The sequence below is a fragment of the Oryctolagus cuniculus genome, chromosome 13 (assembly GCF_964237555.1).
Source record: "Oryctolagus cuniculus chromosome 13, mOryCun1.1, whole genome shotgun sequence".
Lineage (NCBI taxonomy): Eukaryota > Metazoa > Chordata > Mammalia > Lagomorpha > Leporidae > Oryctolagus > Oryctolagus cuniculus.
The window spans coordinates 54,431,956-54,447,153 of NC_091444.1; the positions used below are offsets into that span (position 1 = coordinate 54,431,956).

The following is a 15,198-nucleotide window of genomic DNA, read 5'->3' on the forward strand; positions in this document are numbered from 1 at the left end:
TCTCTCTCTCTAACTCTACTCTTTAAATAAATAAAATAAATCTTAAAAATATTTATATATAAAAATAAATGAACCTAGGAGGGAGCACTTCCTGTCACCACATGTGAGACCCAGATTCAAGTTCTGGGCTTCTGGCTTCAGCCTGGCTTAGCCCAGGCTATTGCAGTCATTTGGGGAGTGAGCCAGCAGATGGAATATTATCCCTCCCTCCTCTCTCTCTGTCTGCCACTCTGCCTCTCAGATAAATAAATAAATCTAAATAAAACTCTGGGGGTGGAGTTTCAGCATGGCAAACAATGCCCAGCTGATTCCAGTGTGCATCAACAGTACACATTTAATTATAGGGATCTTCAAAGAGTTCCTGGAAAATGTATATCAGGAAAAAACAATGGATGATTTCAAGATTTTTTTGCACCAAAATAAATTTACAATTTATTTCCATTTCCCATGAACTTTCTGAAGTAAATATGAAACCCACAAAGTTAAGAAGCTGCTGGTAATGGTTTCAAGTGTTAAGGAAAACATTTTTACATTTTATTTGATTTTCTTCTTGCATAAACCTCCAAGTCACAAGAAAACTATTTACATTCAGATTCAAGCAAAAATACTCATAGTGTATGCAAAGATATAAGAATGCCTAATAAACCTCTCCTCTGATTAATGGACTTTTAATTTTTACAAATAGAAGATTCCCTTTTTTGTATGTTAATTAACCCCTTTGCAATAATACATGCTGGATATGTATATGTGAGAATTATCACATACAGAAATGAATTAAAATTACTTAATCTTTTAGAAACAAAATCAAGGATTCACAAACTATGGCATTTTATTTCAGAGCCTTTGCTTACATTTGTACAATATATTACATAATTCTTCATTGTTGCAGATCCTAATATATATTTATAGCTTTTACTCTATAAGCTTTTTCTTCAACAGTTTGCTGTCAACAAATCTTTACAGTCCTGTACAAATTTGAATAACTTGAAACCATTTTCAACAAAATTAGTTACTGTAAGTAAGCACACAATACAAGACTGAAAATGCTTTTCTTAGAAAAGTTGAATGTAAAGGATTCTGACACGTTAGCATCTACAACAAAACGCTTTGAAATTCTCACATGTCGTATTGCCAGGAAACAAACAAAACATGCCAGCCCCATCCAAAAAAAGTACACAGAACTACAATTAAAACAGTAAAACAGTCTGTACAGTAAAGTACTGTGTATTAACAGTGCCAGGTATTAAATAGCTTGAATGAACACATCCGCAATATACAAATGTCTTACAAAGGTGAAGAATTAAATACAAGTGCCAAACAGAACAGAGATTGGAATCATACAACATAAAGTCAATACAAGTGAAAACAATTTTACGTTCATTTTGGAATTTATACAAGGCATTTAATTTTATAGGCCTACCACCCCAATTAGCTATTTATACTTAAAATAACAACCATCCTTTTGAGACAGTTCAGATCAATACCTTGAACCATACCAGTACAGTTACTTGTTCCTGAAGTCCTTTTGTTGTAGCTCATAATAAAATAAGCAATACAAATGAATTATCTGTATTTAAGGGAAAAGAAACATTTACAAGAAAACACAAAAATATAACTGTTATAATTCATTATGAATAAATATACACTTTGAACTGGCTAAGTACAATCTTTATACATTGTTTAAGATTTAATACAGTTTATTAGCCATTTTCTTTTTTCACACAATGTATTATATCAAAATTAAAAAAAAATACTGATTTATAGAAAAATGGCAAAGTACAGTAGTTCCATTCCAATTTGAAGGGGCATGAAAAGCCACTGCAAGACCTTTTAGCCTAATTCAAACCTGTAAACATGTTCAGTCTTTTTTAAAGAGAATCTTTAATAGTATTTGGTTACCAGGATTGATGTCTAATATCCTGTTAACTGCAGGTTTTGAATTTATTACATGTGCTTGACTTATACAATTAAAGCCACCCTATGGTGACTTGCATTAAAAAACAATTAGCTTGTACAAATGAAAATAGGTTCATATTTTTTCATAAATAAATGGAAAAATATCAAATGTTCCAGCTTTAACAAAATACAAGGGAATACATATACAGTAAGTTATCTTAACATGTTCTGGCCCACCCCGTAACTATGCTTACTGTATTGTCTCTACAGGCAGTGAAAAGCCTCCATTTGCCACAGTGGAAGGCCTTCAAGTTACCAGACACACAATTCCCAGACAAGTTGGAAACAATTATTGCTTGAGGAAAAGCAGTTCATTGTACTTTTTTCTTCATAAAAAAGTGCACTTAAGTGCCAAGTCAGCTTGTCAAGAAACAATTTTTAAATATAAAATAGTGCTTGTCTGATTTTTTTTTTGTGCCACTGTGCAGTATAAAAAAAGACGTGGCCCTCAACAGCCATTAAGTGCAAAGTGCTTTAGCAAGTCCTGCTGTCACCTGCACTCAACTGACATTCCATTTTGTGATGCGCTGGACATTGATGGTTCAGCTAAAGTTAGCATAACAGCAGCTGTTATAGAACTGGATGAAGGTGAAGAAGAAGATGAGGATGTAGCAGCACCTACAGAAAAAAGGAGATCAAACAAACAGCTTAATTTTTAAAAAAGTACATCTGACAATACAGAAAAATAAAACATTGTTCCTCTGAAATAGTCTGCTGTATGAGGGTACTTTAGTAAGTCTGTGAGGAAAATGCAATGAAATATTCTTATTTTGGTACAAAAAGTTTGAAATTCATTCATATAGTGTTTTCATAATGTGCACTTTTTGTAAACTTTTTAAAGACTTCTTTTAGTCTCTAAAATCTGTAAGCTTAGAACTAGAGCAGTCAATTCTCAATAGTGCTGTGATATAGAGAAAGGAAAAACTAGTGTATTTCCAGCAGCTAGATGGGGCGAACTACATAAATAATGAGAAGGGATACATGAGGGATGGCGTTCATGAAATGGGGGAAATGTGTGACTAGTTTATAAAACATGGAAGTAAAATAGTAATGTACTTCCTGTAACAATGCTAAATAGAGCTTTGAATTCAAGGGGGAAAATCTCTTATTTGCCCAAAAATCTTGCCCCATTTCTCACATCTTTTTTCTCTGGAATTTTCTTATAAATTTGAATGATGAAGAGAATGGAAATGGAAGGTTAAATAACTTGGAACAAAGTCCATAGCTCAACTACAGCATTCTCCTCTACTGGATGCCAAAGCAAATGATCTATTTTATTTCCCTCAAGAAAATTCTCATAGAAAAAAAAACACAAAAAATAAAATTCTCATAATTATGAATTTATGTTTAAAGTATTTTTAAAAAAACAGGTAAAAATTGATTTTGTACCATGGAGTAAATCAGTATTAAAAGCAAATCTCCCTCTCATCTTTCACCTAAGAGAACCCTCCCAAATCCCCTAAATTCTCCTTACTGCCATTATCAGTTATTTCTGGTTTTTAAAACTCAAGAAAAGAGGCTGGCTTGTTATTGCCAGGGCCAAATCTGACCCATGCATTTATGAAGAAAACTGTCCTGGTACACAGCCATGCCCCTTTGTTTACATAATGTCTATGAGAGATTTCATAGCTACAGTGGCAGAACTGAGTGTTTTCTATAAACTACGTGGCCTAGAAAGACAAATATTAGAAAATATTTGCAAGCACTGTTGTAGAGGAAATTTTACCCTAGAATAGAATCTAGAGATATAACATTCAAATTTAAAATATGCACATATAAAAACATAAATGGAAGCATATAACAGTCTGACTGTTAAAGAGTCTTCCATATCAGTACAAATGGATCATTTTCTTTTCAAAGTGGAGTAGTATGCCACTATATTTATAAAGTGTAACTTCTTTGATTTCTAATCTTTTTTCAGTTACCAAGAGTAATTAATATTTTGTGCATTATAAACAAAATTTTAAATATCTATTTCTCATTAACTTGATCATACAATATAACAATTTACATCTGCTATTATTTTTAGCAATACATAAAGATAGAAATTTCACTATACTGCTCTTATCACTTTTTTTAATGTACACACCCACACACACCCACATGTGTGTTTTTCCCTACTAAGAATGGTACCAAATTTGATTTACATTTCTTTGGTAAACATGGTAACCACTTTTCTATTCTATTAGTTTTTGAAATAGACTTGATTTGTAATGCTTACTCTCCAGAGAAAGCATCTATTTAACATAATCATCTTTTATAAGACTTATTTACTTGAAAAGCAGAGTTACAGAAAGAGAGAGAGAGAGAGAAACAGAGATCTTCCATCCACTGGCTCATTCCCCCAATGGTCACAATGGCTAGGGCTGGGCCGGGATGAAACCAGCAGCATGGAACTCCATCCAGGTCTCTCACATGGGTGGCAGGGGACTAAGCATTTAGGCCATCTGCTGCTGCTTTCCCAGGAGCATCAGTGGGGAGCTGGATCGGAAGTGAAGCACCCAGGACTCAAAATGGCGCTCATATTGCATGCAAAACCCACTGTATCATTTTTGGTGTGAACCAGCAGATGGAGGACCTCTATCTCCCTCTCTGTGACTCTACCTTTCAAATAAATAAATAAATCTTTAAATACTATAATAAAAATAATTGGTTTGATTTTTAACAGTTTTTTGAGAGGCAGATAGAGAGAGAGAAAAACAGTGCACTCCCATTTACTTGTTGACTCCTCAAATACCTTTAACAACTGGGACTAGGCCAAGCAGAAGTTGGGAGCCACTCAATCCTTGTCTCTCATTTGGTGGCAAGAACCCAAATACTTAAGCCATCACTGCTGTCTTCCAGAGTCAACATTAATAAAGAAGCTAGAGCTAGAAGCCTGAGCCAGGGATTTAACCCAAGTATTCTAATGTAGGATGTGGGTGTCTTAACTACTAAGATAAATGCCCATTCCAGTTTTTAATTACTTTTTTTGTGTTTTTATCTTTTAAATTATTTTTTAAATGGTTACACCATCCAACATATAAAACTCAGCTCCCCTTCCTTTGACAGAATTCTTTTGCATATATTTCTAAATATTAACATTTAAGTTCTTTTCAAGTACTCTGTAATTCACTCTTACCCACCTTTCATATTAGAAAGTCCAGACCAATTAAGGTAGAGAGAGTCAAAGAATATCATGACAGCACAGGAGGAAAAGTAGCCAGATTCATGTGAAGAAAAAGGAAATAAAAATGAAAACAGGAATGGGCATTTGGGGCATCAGTTAAGACTTTCTTTGTGACACTTGCATCCTGTTTGGGAGTGCCTGCTTTTGAGTCCTGGGTTTGAGACCCAGATACAGATTCAGTTCTAGTTTCTTGCTAATGCACACTCTGGGAGGCAGAAGATAATGGCTTAAGTACTTGGGTCCCTGCCACCTATGTGAGAGTCCCAGACTGAGTTCCTGGATTCTGGCTTTGGCCTAGCCCAATCCTAGCTGTTGCAGGCATTTAGGGAAGGAACTAGCAGACAAGATCTCTGCTGTCTGTCTCTGTCTGCTTTTCAAATAAAATGAAAATAGTACCAAAAAAAAATTTTTAAAGGAAAAACAATTCAGAGGTAGGAATAATGGCAAACGAAGAAGAATAGGGAGCAAAGTCATAAAGTTACAATATGTGATGCTGTCTCCCTCCGCTCACCCCTACTGTCCCATTTCTCCGCTCCCCTTCATAGCAAAACTCAGAACTTCTCTCAGGTCACTATCACTACATCTCACCCCTCTCTGCATCCTCAACTGCCTTCAATCCAGCTTCTATCTCTGCAACTCACTGGAAATGCACTGGAAAAGGTCACTACTGACTGCTGCTTGTGCTAAGCCACCCACCACTTCCCAGGCCTTTCAGCAGCATTTCACACAGCCGACCACTCCTGATTCCTCTCACTTCATTTTCTTGGCCATTCTCGCCTGCCTTTCCGCTTTCTTTTTCATTCAGTAGAGGATACTGCTTCTCAAGCCTTACTGGTTTGATCTTCTACTTAGCCCTGCTTCTAGAAGCTGACTTCTCCACCTTGCCGCCTTTTACCCCTTTTATTTCGTTTCTAAGTGATAGACTCAAGTAGTGAGGCTTTAAAAACCACTTGCCTTCAACTACCACATCGAATCTAACAGCAAATGCTGCTAATTCAATACTAAATGCTCTCTATATTTTATTGCAAGCATCCTGGTCCAAGTCAACTATCAGTGCTTAACTGAACTACTGCAATGAGCTCTCACCATTAGTGACTCTGTACTCTACTTTCCACAGGGCACAAAGTGATCTCTAAAAAATTATCACAAATAGATGCTATCATTTCCTTCTTTAAATCTTCCCAAAAGCTGTCCATTTCACTTGGAATAAAATCTAAACACCTCATCCAAGCGCACAATTCAGGCTCCAGATGATCTGGCATTCTGCTTGATATATCTACCAACTTCATACCACAATGGCTTCCTTCCTGTTCCCAAAACACACCAAATCTATTACCACTTTACAGCGCTGGTTCTCAGCCTGGGGATGATTCTACCCCTCCCCATCCCGAGGATATCTGGCAATGTCTGGAGACATTTTTGGTTGACATTAACTGTGGGATGCTACTGGTATCTAGTGGGTACAAGGCAGAGAGGCTGATAAACATCCTACAATTCACAAGATAGCGGATATAGCAAAGAAATATCTGACCCAAAATGTCACTAATGCCAAGTTCAAGGAACCCCATGTTAGAGTGATATGCTGTTCTCTCTGCCTATGACTTCTGTTGTGAATTGAATTGTATCCTCCTAAAATTCTGTTATGACTATATTTGGGGGTGAGGAGTCAATTCAAGTAATAACAGTAGGCCCCTAATCCAATGGGACTGATGTGAGACACCAGAGAGCTCTAGGCTCACTAGGCTAATCCTCTGCCTGCAGCACTGGCACCCCGGTTCTAGTCCCAGTTGGGGTGCCAGATTCTGCCCTTTACAGCCAGTGAGGAGTGAGCTATTGGATAGAAGATCTCTCTCTTCCTCTCTGCCTCTACACCCTGTAACTCTGCCTTTCAAATAAATAAATAAATGTAAAGAAAACAACACACTGTGTCCCATGAAGACACACAATTAATATCTATCCATTTAAAACCAGATTTTGGGCTGGTGTTCTGGAGTGGGTTAAACTGCTACTTGAGATAACATTCAAGTCCTGTTTGCTCTACTTCCAATCCACCTTCCTACTAATGCACCTTGGAAGGTAGCAGATGATAGCCCAAGTGGGCACGGGTCCCTGAATGGGGGAGTTCCTCGCTCTTCGCTTTTGCCTGACCCAGCCCAGTTGTGGCCATTTGGGGAGTGAACCAGAAGATAGAAGATATCTCTCTCTCACACACACACACCTTTCAAATGAATGAATAAATCTTTAAAAAAAAAAATTTTAAAAATGGGGCTGGTGCTGTGACGTAGCAGGTAAAGCTGCCGCCTGCAATGCTGGCATCCCATCTGGGTGCTGGTTCGAGTCTTGGCTGCTCCACTTCTCAACCAGCTCTCTGCTAATTCACCTGGGAAAGCATCAGAGGATGGTTCAAGTCCTTAGGCCCTTGCGCCCACATGGGAGACCCAGAAAAAGCTCCTGGCTCCTGGCCCAGATCTGGGAGTGAACCAGTGGATGGAAGACCTATCCTCTCTCTTTTCCCCTCTGCCTCTCTATAACTCCATCTTTCAAATAAATAAATAAATCTTTAAAAAAAAAAAAAAAAACATTTAAAAATAAACTGAAACAACCCAATCAGTCACTGCCTTAACATCACTCTGTTGGGGCTGGCGCCACAGCTCACTTGGCTAATCCTCTGCCTGTGGCGCCGGCACCCCGGGTTCTAGTCCTGGTTGGGGCGCCGGGGTCTAGTCCCAGTTGCCCCTCTTCCAGGCCAGTTCTCTGCTGTGGCCTGGGAGGGCCGCGGAGGATGGCCCAAGTGCTTGGGCCCTGTACCTCATGGGAAACCAGGAAGAAGCACCTGGCTCCTGGCTTCGGATCGGTGCAGCTCCAGCCGTGGCGGCCATTTGTGGGGTGAACCAACAGAAGGAGACCTTTCTCCTTTCTCTAATGTCTCTCTCTCTCTCACTGTCTAACTCTGTCGAAAAACAAAACAAAACAAAAAAACCTCTGTTTTCTTTTTTTTAAAAGATTTATTTTATTTATTTGAAAAACAGAGTTAAAGAGAAAGGTAGTACCAGAGAGAAAGAGGTCTTCTGTTTTGTTGGTTCACTACCCAAATGACTGCAACAACCAGAGCTGAGCTGAACCGAAGCCAGGAGCTTCTTCCAGGTCTCCTGTGCAGGTGCAGGGGCCCAAGAACTTGAATCATCTTCTACTGCTTTCCTAGGCCATAGCAGAGAGCTGGATCAGAAGAGGAACACGGCCGGCGCCGTGGCTCACTAGGCTAATCCTCCGCCTTGCGGTGCCGGCACACCGGGTTCTAGTTCTGGTTGGGGCACCAGATTCTGTCCCGGTTGCCCCTCTTCCAGGCCAGCCCTCTGCTGTGGCCAGGGAGTGCAGTGGAGGATGGCCCAAGTGCTTGGGCCCTGCACCCCATGGGAGACCAGGAGAAGTACCCGGTTCCTGCCATCAGATCAGCGCCGTGCGCCGGCCGCAGCGCACCTGTTGCGGCGGCCATTGGAGGGTGAACCAATGGCAAAGGAAGACCTTTCTCTCTGTCTCTCTCTCTCACTGTCCACTCTGCCTGTAGGAAAGGAAAGGGGAAAGGGAAGGAAGAAAGAAAGAAGAGGAACAGAGGCCGGCACTGAGGCGCAGCGGGTTAATGCCCTGGCCTGAAGTGCCAGCATCCCATATGGGCGCTGGGAAAGCAGTAGAGGATGGCCCCAGTACCCACGTGGGATACCCAGAGGAAGCTCCTGGCTCCTGGCTTCAGATCGGCGCAGCTCCGGCAGTTGCGTCCAATTGGGGAGTGAACCATCGGATGGAAGACGTAAAAAAAAAAAAAAAGAAGAAGAGGAGCAGCCGGGACTTGAACCAGCGCCCAGATGGGAAGCTGGCGCTACAGGATGGGGCTTTAACCTGCTGTGCCATGGTGCCAACCCCACTCCATTTTGTTACCAATGCTTTTCACTAACTGGAAATAATGTTATGTGGATTTGGGGATAGACTGTAAGACCTATGGAAGTGAACATTATGATCTGAGATAATTTTCTCCATTTTCTAGATAAGGAAACTAAGGCAGAAGAGATTATTTAAAATTTTTAAAATATGTATTTATTTTACTTAATTGAAAGGCAGATTTACTGTTCATTCCCTAGATGTCCACAATGGCCACGGCCAGGCCAAAGTCAAGGGTACCACATGGGGAGCAGGGGCCAAAGCACTTGGGCCAATTTTCACTGCTGTCCTAGGCCATTAGCAGGAAACTGGATCAGAAGTAGCTGGGACATGAACTGGTGCCCATATGAGATGCCGGCATTGGAGGCAGCTTAACCCATTACACTACAACGTTGCCCCAGGAAGTAAGATTAAAGAACTTGTCTGACACACAGACATAAACTCACATTAGTCTAAATGCAGAGTCAAATTGGTTTATGTTTAGATAAAATAAGGTAAAATTACTTACTTTCTCTCTCTTTCTTCTTTAAACGCTTTCTTCTCCGATCAATAGAAGCTACTTCAGATTTTAATGACAGATAGTGTTTTCTGATTTCTTGCAGTTTTTCTTGAAGAACTGTGATGCGCTCAGCACTTGTCAAATTTTCTAGATCCGCTATGAATTTAAAACATTTATTATTATGTATTTTGTTTGTTTAATTAATTTGAGAGATAGAAAGACAGAGGCTCCCACCTTCTGCTTGACTCCCCAAATGCGTACAATGGCCCAGTGAAGCCATGGATGAATAAAAGAACCCGATCCAGGTCCCCAACATGATTATAGGACCCCAGTTACTTGAGCCATCATCTGCCATCTCTCAGGGTCGAAATTAGCAGGAAGCTAAATACATGAGTCAAGAGCTGGGAATTGAACTCAAGTACTTCGATGTGGGATGTGGGTATCCTAATCAGCATCTTAACCAATAGAGGAAACATCTGCCCAATATGTACTTTAAAAAAAAAATGTAAACATAAAAGGGAGTACATAGAGAGTATGGTTATGGAATAAAGGCAGGAAAACTAAAAAAAACTAATGCTTCATAATATTTATTTCCTATTTTTTTTCATAACTTAGAACAATGCCTGGCACACAGTAAATGTATACTATATGCTGAGGGAATATAGAATCAAAGACTTTATAATCTAAATATGTGTGCTAAAATTTCTACATTCATTTACAGTACCACCACAATGTATCATTAAAAAAATCATACTTAAGGAGAAACATTTAGTACTGTGGTTAAGATACTGCTTAGAACAGCTGCATATCGTATCAGAATGCCTGGGTTCTAGTGCAGCTCTTCTGTCAATTCTAGTTTCCTGCTAATGCACATTCTAGGAGTCCTTATCATCCATGTGGGAGACCTGACTGAGTTTATGGCTCCCAGCTTCAACCTGGCCCAGTCTTGGCTATTGTGGGCATCTGGGGAGTGAGGCAGTAGATGGAAGATCTTCTTCTGTCTCTCTCTCTCTTTTTCTCTTTTAAATAAAATGAATATTAAAATAAATCTTAAAAGCAAATCATATTTAGAAATAAGACTAGAAAGACACCAAATTTTAACATTATATGTTTTTGAAGAAAATTGCTGACAAGCTTTTCTCTTCTGTTGTTTTTATGTTTCAAATTTTGGTGAATGCATATAGCTTTTATATTCAAAGAAAACTATCAAAACTCTAAAGCAATTTATAATCTCCAAAAAATACCTGTGGAATTTCCCTATGTGAAAAGCTTTAGTGCAGCCTTTTTTTAGACACACTTCCTTTATTATGGAGATCTCTCACATATACACAGTACAGAGAGAAGTATACTGAAGTCCATTAGCCTTTCACCCAGCTTCAGTAATTACCAATTATGACAAATCTTGCCTCATCTGTAACCCTATCCATTCTTCAAATATAATACCAGGTTGTTTTTTCTAGCATATCAAAAACATAGTTTCATATTGTTTGCTACCATTCTCATAAAATTTATTCTTTTGTGATTTGTTTATTCAAATCAGATCTATACACTGCAATTGGTTAGTATGTCTCTTAAGTTTGGTATAGCCTCTTTTTCAGAGTACTAGCATTAAGAGTTACCAGGATGAACTTCCTACAGCTTACTTGTCAACATATGTCACTTACACATTTGAAAACTCCACTTGTAAACTTTGGGTAATCTATTACTGGCTTCCTTGAGATCAGGATCCTTATCCCCATTCTTTCCACACTTTCCCGGAGACTGTGTCCTTGCTGGGGATTTGGTACTATGCGACTTCATTCCAGTGGAAACTGATTTGACTGGCTGAGTTTTAGTTACACTCTCACCAGCTGAAAGTTCTTCACTGTCACTACTGTTTGCTGAAAGAAAAAGAAAAACATTAATAACCAAAAGGGTAACAATGAATTTGTCACATGCTTTTAGTGTATAATTTTAAACTAACCATTTGAATTTATGACTATAGCAGTCTGCCCATAAACCTAAAAAAATCACACACAAATGTAGCAGCATCCCAGTTTAAAAAAACATATGTTCGTATTTGAACGGCCAATAATAATAATAATAATAATAAAAACACACTAATCTTCCAAATTACATAGCCTGTCAAATACACAGCAATCACCTGAAGGTTTTTATAAATCTATGATGTTACTATATAGAGTAAAAATGCAGCATCTTTTAGAATTATATTTTAGAAACTTCTTAATTTTAAAAAACTTTAGATAGGGCAGGTGTTGTGGCATGGTAGGTTGGGCTGCTGCCTGGGACACCAGAATCCCATATGAACACTGGTTAGTGTCCTGGCTGCTTTATTTCCAGTCCAACTTCCAGCACTGGGAAAGCAGCAGAGGATGATGGCCCAAGTACTTGGGCCCTGCCACCCATACAGAGACCCAGATGGAGTTCCAAGCCCCTGGCTTCAGCCTGGCCCAGCCTAGGGTAGTTGAGGCCATTTGGGGAATGAGCCAGCAAATGGAAGATCTCTCTCTCTCTCTCTCTTTCTCTCTGTAACTCTACCTTTCAAATAAATAAATAAATCACTTTTTTAAAAAATAGGACACATAATATTTTCTTACTCTCTTGGCCATTTACAAAGAGCATAATCATCATATTCAATAAAGAATTCCTTGAAAATACACTCACAGTTTTGACATGTATAATAAATTTCTTCTTAAATAACTCCTATGACTAAAATAAACCATCACTTTTCCATTGGTAAATTCCCTCCTGGATGAATATATCCAGTAGTTTATGAGAATTTAGTAGTCAGTATAACAGTTATGTTACATCTGCCTTAGATAATTAAGATTTAGTACTAGAATGCAAATACTTAACCTTGACAGCTTACCATATGAATAGGTGATAGGATTAGTATTTCCATGAATTACTTTTTGGATATAAAATACTATTTTAGATTCCATCAGAAATTAATTCACTTTAACAAGTCATTCTCAGAGAGAGTTAACTCATTCTGATTTACCATGGCAGAATCCCAATAATTAAAATAGGAAAAACTCAATCAACTATTGCACCCTCTATACTGTATGGATATATTAACTAACTTGTTGAAGATGAGCCCTCTCAGGAAATGTCATTTAAACAATAAAGTCTTGAAGACAAAAATATCACAATGTAAGAAAAATGAATCCTATCATTTTAAATATCCATCAGTTACACCAAATAACTGATGAACAATTTGCATTATGATATATTGATTCTTTACTTAATAGCCATTAAAAGAAAAAAAACAGGCTGTAAAGCCTGAAAAGTATTACAAATAGTAAATAAATGAACATAGCATCTCCTCCCACCGTGCTCTTTTGGAAATAAAGAAACTCCACCACTCTTCGCATTTTGTATCTGAATTCCCTCCCAGCCTCCCACTGCTGCTCTGGAACCTCTGGCAGCTCCAAGCTAAGTCACCCAAGGCTCAGTCCCACTCTATGCAGTGGCCTGCCTCTGCCTGGCTTTCATGGCCTTGCTGAGCACAGCCGCCCGGGGCCCGAGGGATGCCATATTCACCGCCTGGAAGTCATATGGGCTCAGCAGAACCTCGGGGAGCTGGCCGAATAACCCTTTTCTGCACTGAAGTGCAGCCAAGCCGGCTGCTAGCAAAGGTCAGGCAGTGGAGGTGGCAGGAGTCTCCTGGAAGAGCAGCAGGAGGTCAGTGTGGGACACCTGAAAAAAAATTCTTTACATATTTTCCGCTTCTTCCTTTATCTACAAAAGAGAGATACAATGTGCAGCCCTCAGGAGAAATATAGTATAATATATTCTCTGTAAGTCAATGAGCAGCGTCATTGCTAAAGTTAAGTATTTGGCTGGAAGCATACTAGCTTGTAGTTGCTCTAGAGTCACACAGTGTGGCGTACCAAACATAAATACAAACTGGAATTGCTGGAATTATGATTCTAAAGCTATCTTGATTGTTTCCTTCTATGTTGCTTTTGCCTTGAAGAATTACTAAGCAGCCAATTTCATGGTAATAAAAATATACGACTGAAGAACTGTACAATATTTGATATAGATAATTAAGTGAAAAAAAACTGGAACACAAAGGTAACAATGATATTTGTTTATGTTACATTAGTTATGATTTTTAAAAGGATTAACCAATCATTCATCAACAATCAATGCAGCTGCTGAACAATACCAACTTGCTTAAATCACAGAATTTACTATAGGATCAGAAAACTCTATGACTGCCCCTCCCCTTTTTAAAAACTTATTTAAAAACAAGAGGAGGGTTAATGGTAGTGTGGAGAACATGAGTTGCTTTACCTACAGAGAGGCAGAAAACTTTTGTGTGACATTTTTGAAGGTAGTGAGAAAAAAACATTGATCTATCCCATATTCTGAATACCCTTTTCTTAATGGGGAGGGGCAAAGTATATCAGCTATTATTTTTATATTTTAAAAACTAGAGGTTTCACACTTACTGCCTTTTCCCTTCTTTTTGTTGTTTACCACTGTCGTTTTATGGCTTCTTTTCTGCTTTTTTGATGAACTTCCTCCTCCCTGAGAATCTTTCACTCTTTTCTGACCTGTACAGGCTATGATGGGAAAGAAATTAAGTAACACAAAATAAAATCAAACATACCCTAGGTATAAATTAATTCCACATTGTAAAAAAAACAGTTCCAAACCTACATGGTCTTTGTGAGATTTATAATTATCATACAAGTTAATATAAATTTTTAATAAACTACCATTCACCAAAGCTGAATTCTTGCATATAATAAAAATTAGGGTATTTTAGAAAGTAAATAAAGTATACACATCCTTAGAAAAATCAGTATAAATTGAAAATAGTTTTCAATATAGCACTGAGAGTTTATATATCTAGAAACTGAAAAACAGGTAAATGCTGAAAATAAAAACTGAAATTTGTTAAGATTCATTAAAATCAAAATATTAAAATTTAATTGCAGCTTAAAAATATCAATGTTATGTCTTACAATGATATTAATATAATTTTAAGTGGCATAAAAATATTAATGGGATAAACTTTAGTAATAATTCACACTTGGTTTTTTAACACTTATTTCAAAAAAGCTTAGCTCTCAGGACACTGGTTATTTTATATATAAAATATATATGTAATATATTACAATATAATATACATTACAAATGTTTGTATATATTTGCAATGGTATAAGTGTATATATACTATATATATACACATTACAAATAATTATGTATATATTTGCAATGGTGTGTGTGTATATATCTATATTACAAACTCAATACAGTAATTCTAAGAAATATCTTGGTGGGAAATTATCCCAATACATGATAAATAAATGTCTCCTTTTTCTTTGACTAGCTCAAGTCCTGCATCTTCACTAAGACCTTCCCTGAGGCTCCCAGCTTCACGGATTAATCACTATTCCAGTGATGTATCTTTCTATACTACTCATTTGGTCCTTAGCATCTACTACGTTTTAGTATTTTTCTAATTATTTATATTATCTCTCAGACTACACAAAAGATGCTTTCAGGCACAGATGAATGAAGTGCTATCTCCATTTAGTTCCAATGTCAGATACTATAATACATGATATAAATTAATATTATGAAAGAATCATGCACGGTTTACTACAAAGTTTTCTGGTTCTGT

The 15,198-nt window shown here is 37.8% G+C and overlaps 1 protein-coding gene and 1 long non-coding RNA gene across 11 annotated transcripts in view; one reads left to right on the top strand and one right to left on the bottom strand.

Moving 5' to 3' along the window:
- Positions 1–2,663, top strand: part of LOC103350927 (uncharacterized) — a 9,551-nt gene extending 6,888 nt beyond the window's left edge. For both annotated transcript variants that reach the window (XR_001794873.3, XR_007909702.2), the window contains one exon: positions 2,167–2,663. This is a non-coding gene — a long non-coding RNA (uncharacterized lncRNA). The remainder of the gene's footprint in view (positions 1–2,166) is intronic.
- The window catches only part of ARID4B (AT-rich interaction domain 4B), a 154,737-nt gene continuing 140,350 nt past the window's right edge, over positions 812–15,198 (bottom strand). For 8 of the 9 annotated variants that reach the window (XR_011381511.1, XM_051820724.2, XM_070055537.1 and 5 more), the window contains 4 exons: positions 14,018–14,131; positions 11,222–11,437; positions 9,567–9,713; positions 812–2,574 (listed from right to left, as the gene is read on the bottom strand). Coding sequence is in view for 8 of the 9 variants with exons in the window: in XM_051820724.2 (XP_051676684.2) it covers positions 2,447–2,574; positions 9,567–9,713; positions 11,222–11,437; positions 14,018–14,131 (605 nt within the window). In the remaining variant the exon portion in view is untranslated. Of the gene's footprint in view, positions 2,575–9,566; positions 9,714–11,221; positions 11,438–13,106; positions 13,257–14,017; positions 14,132–15,198 lie in introns of those variants that run through there. The other variant, XM_008268246.4, reaches the window with a different exon arrangement.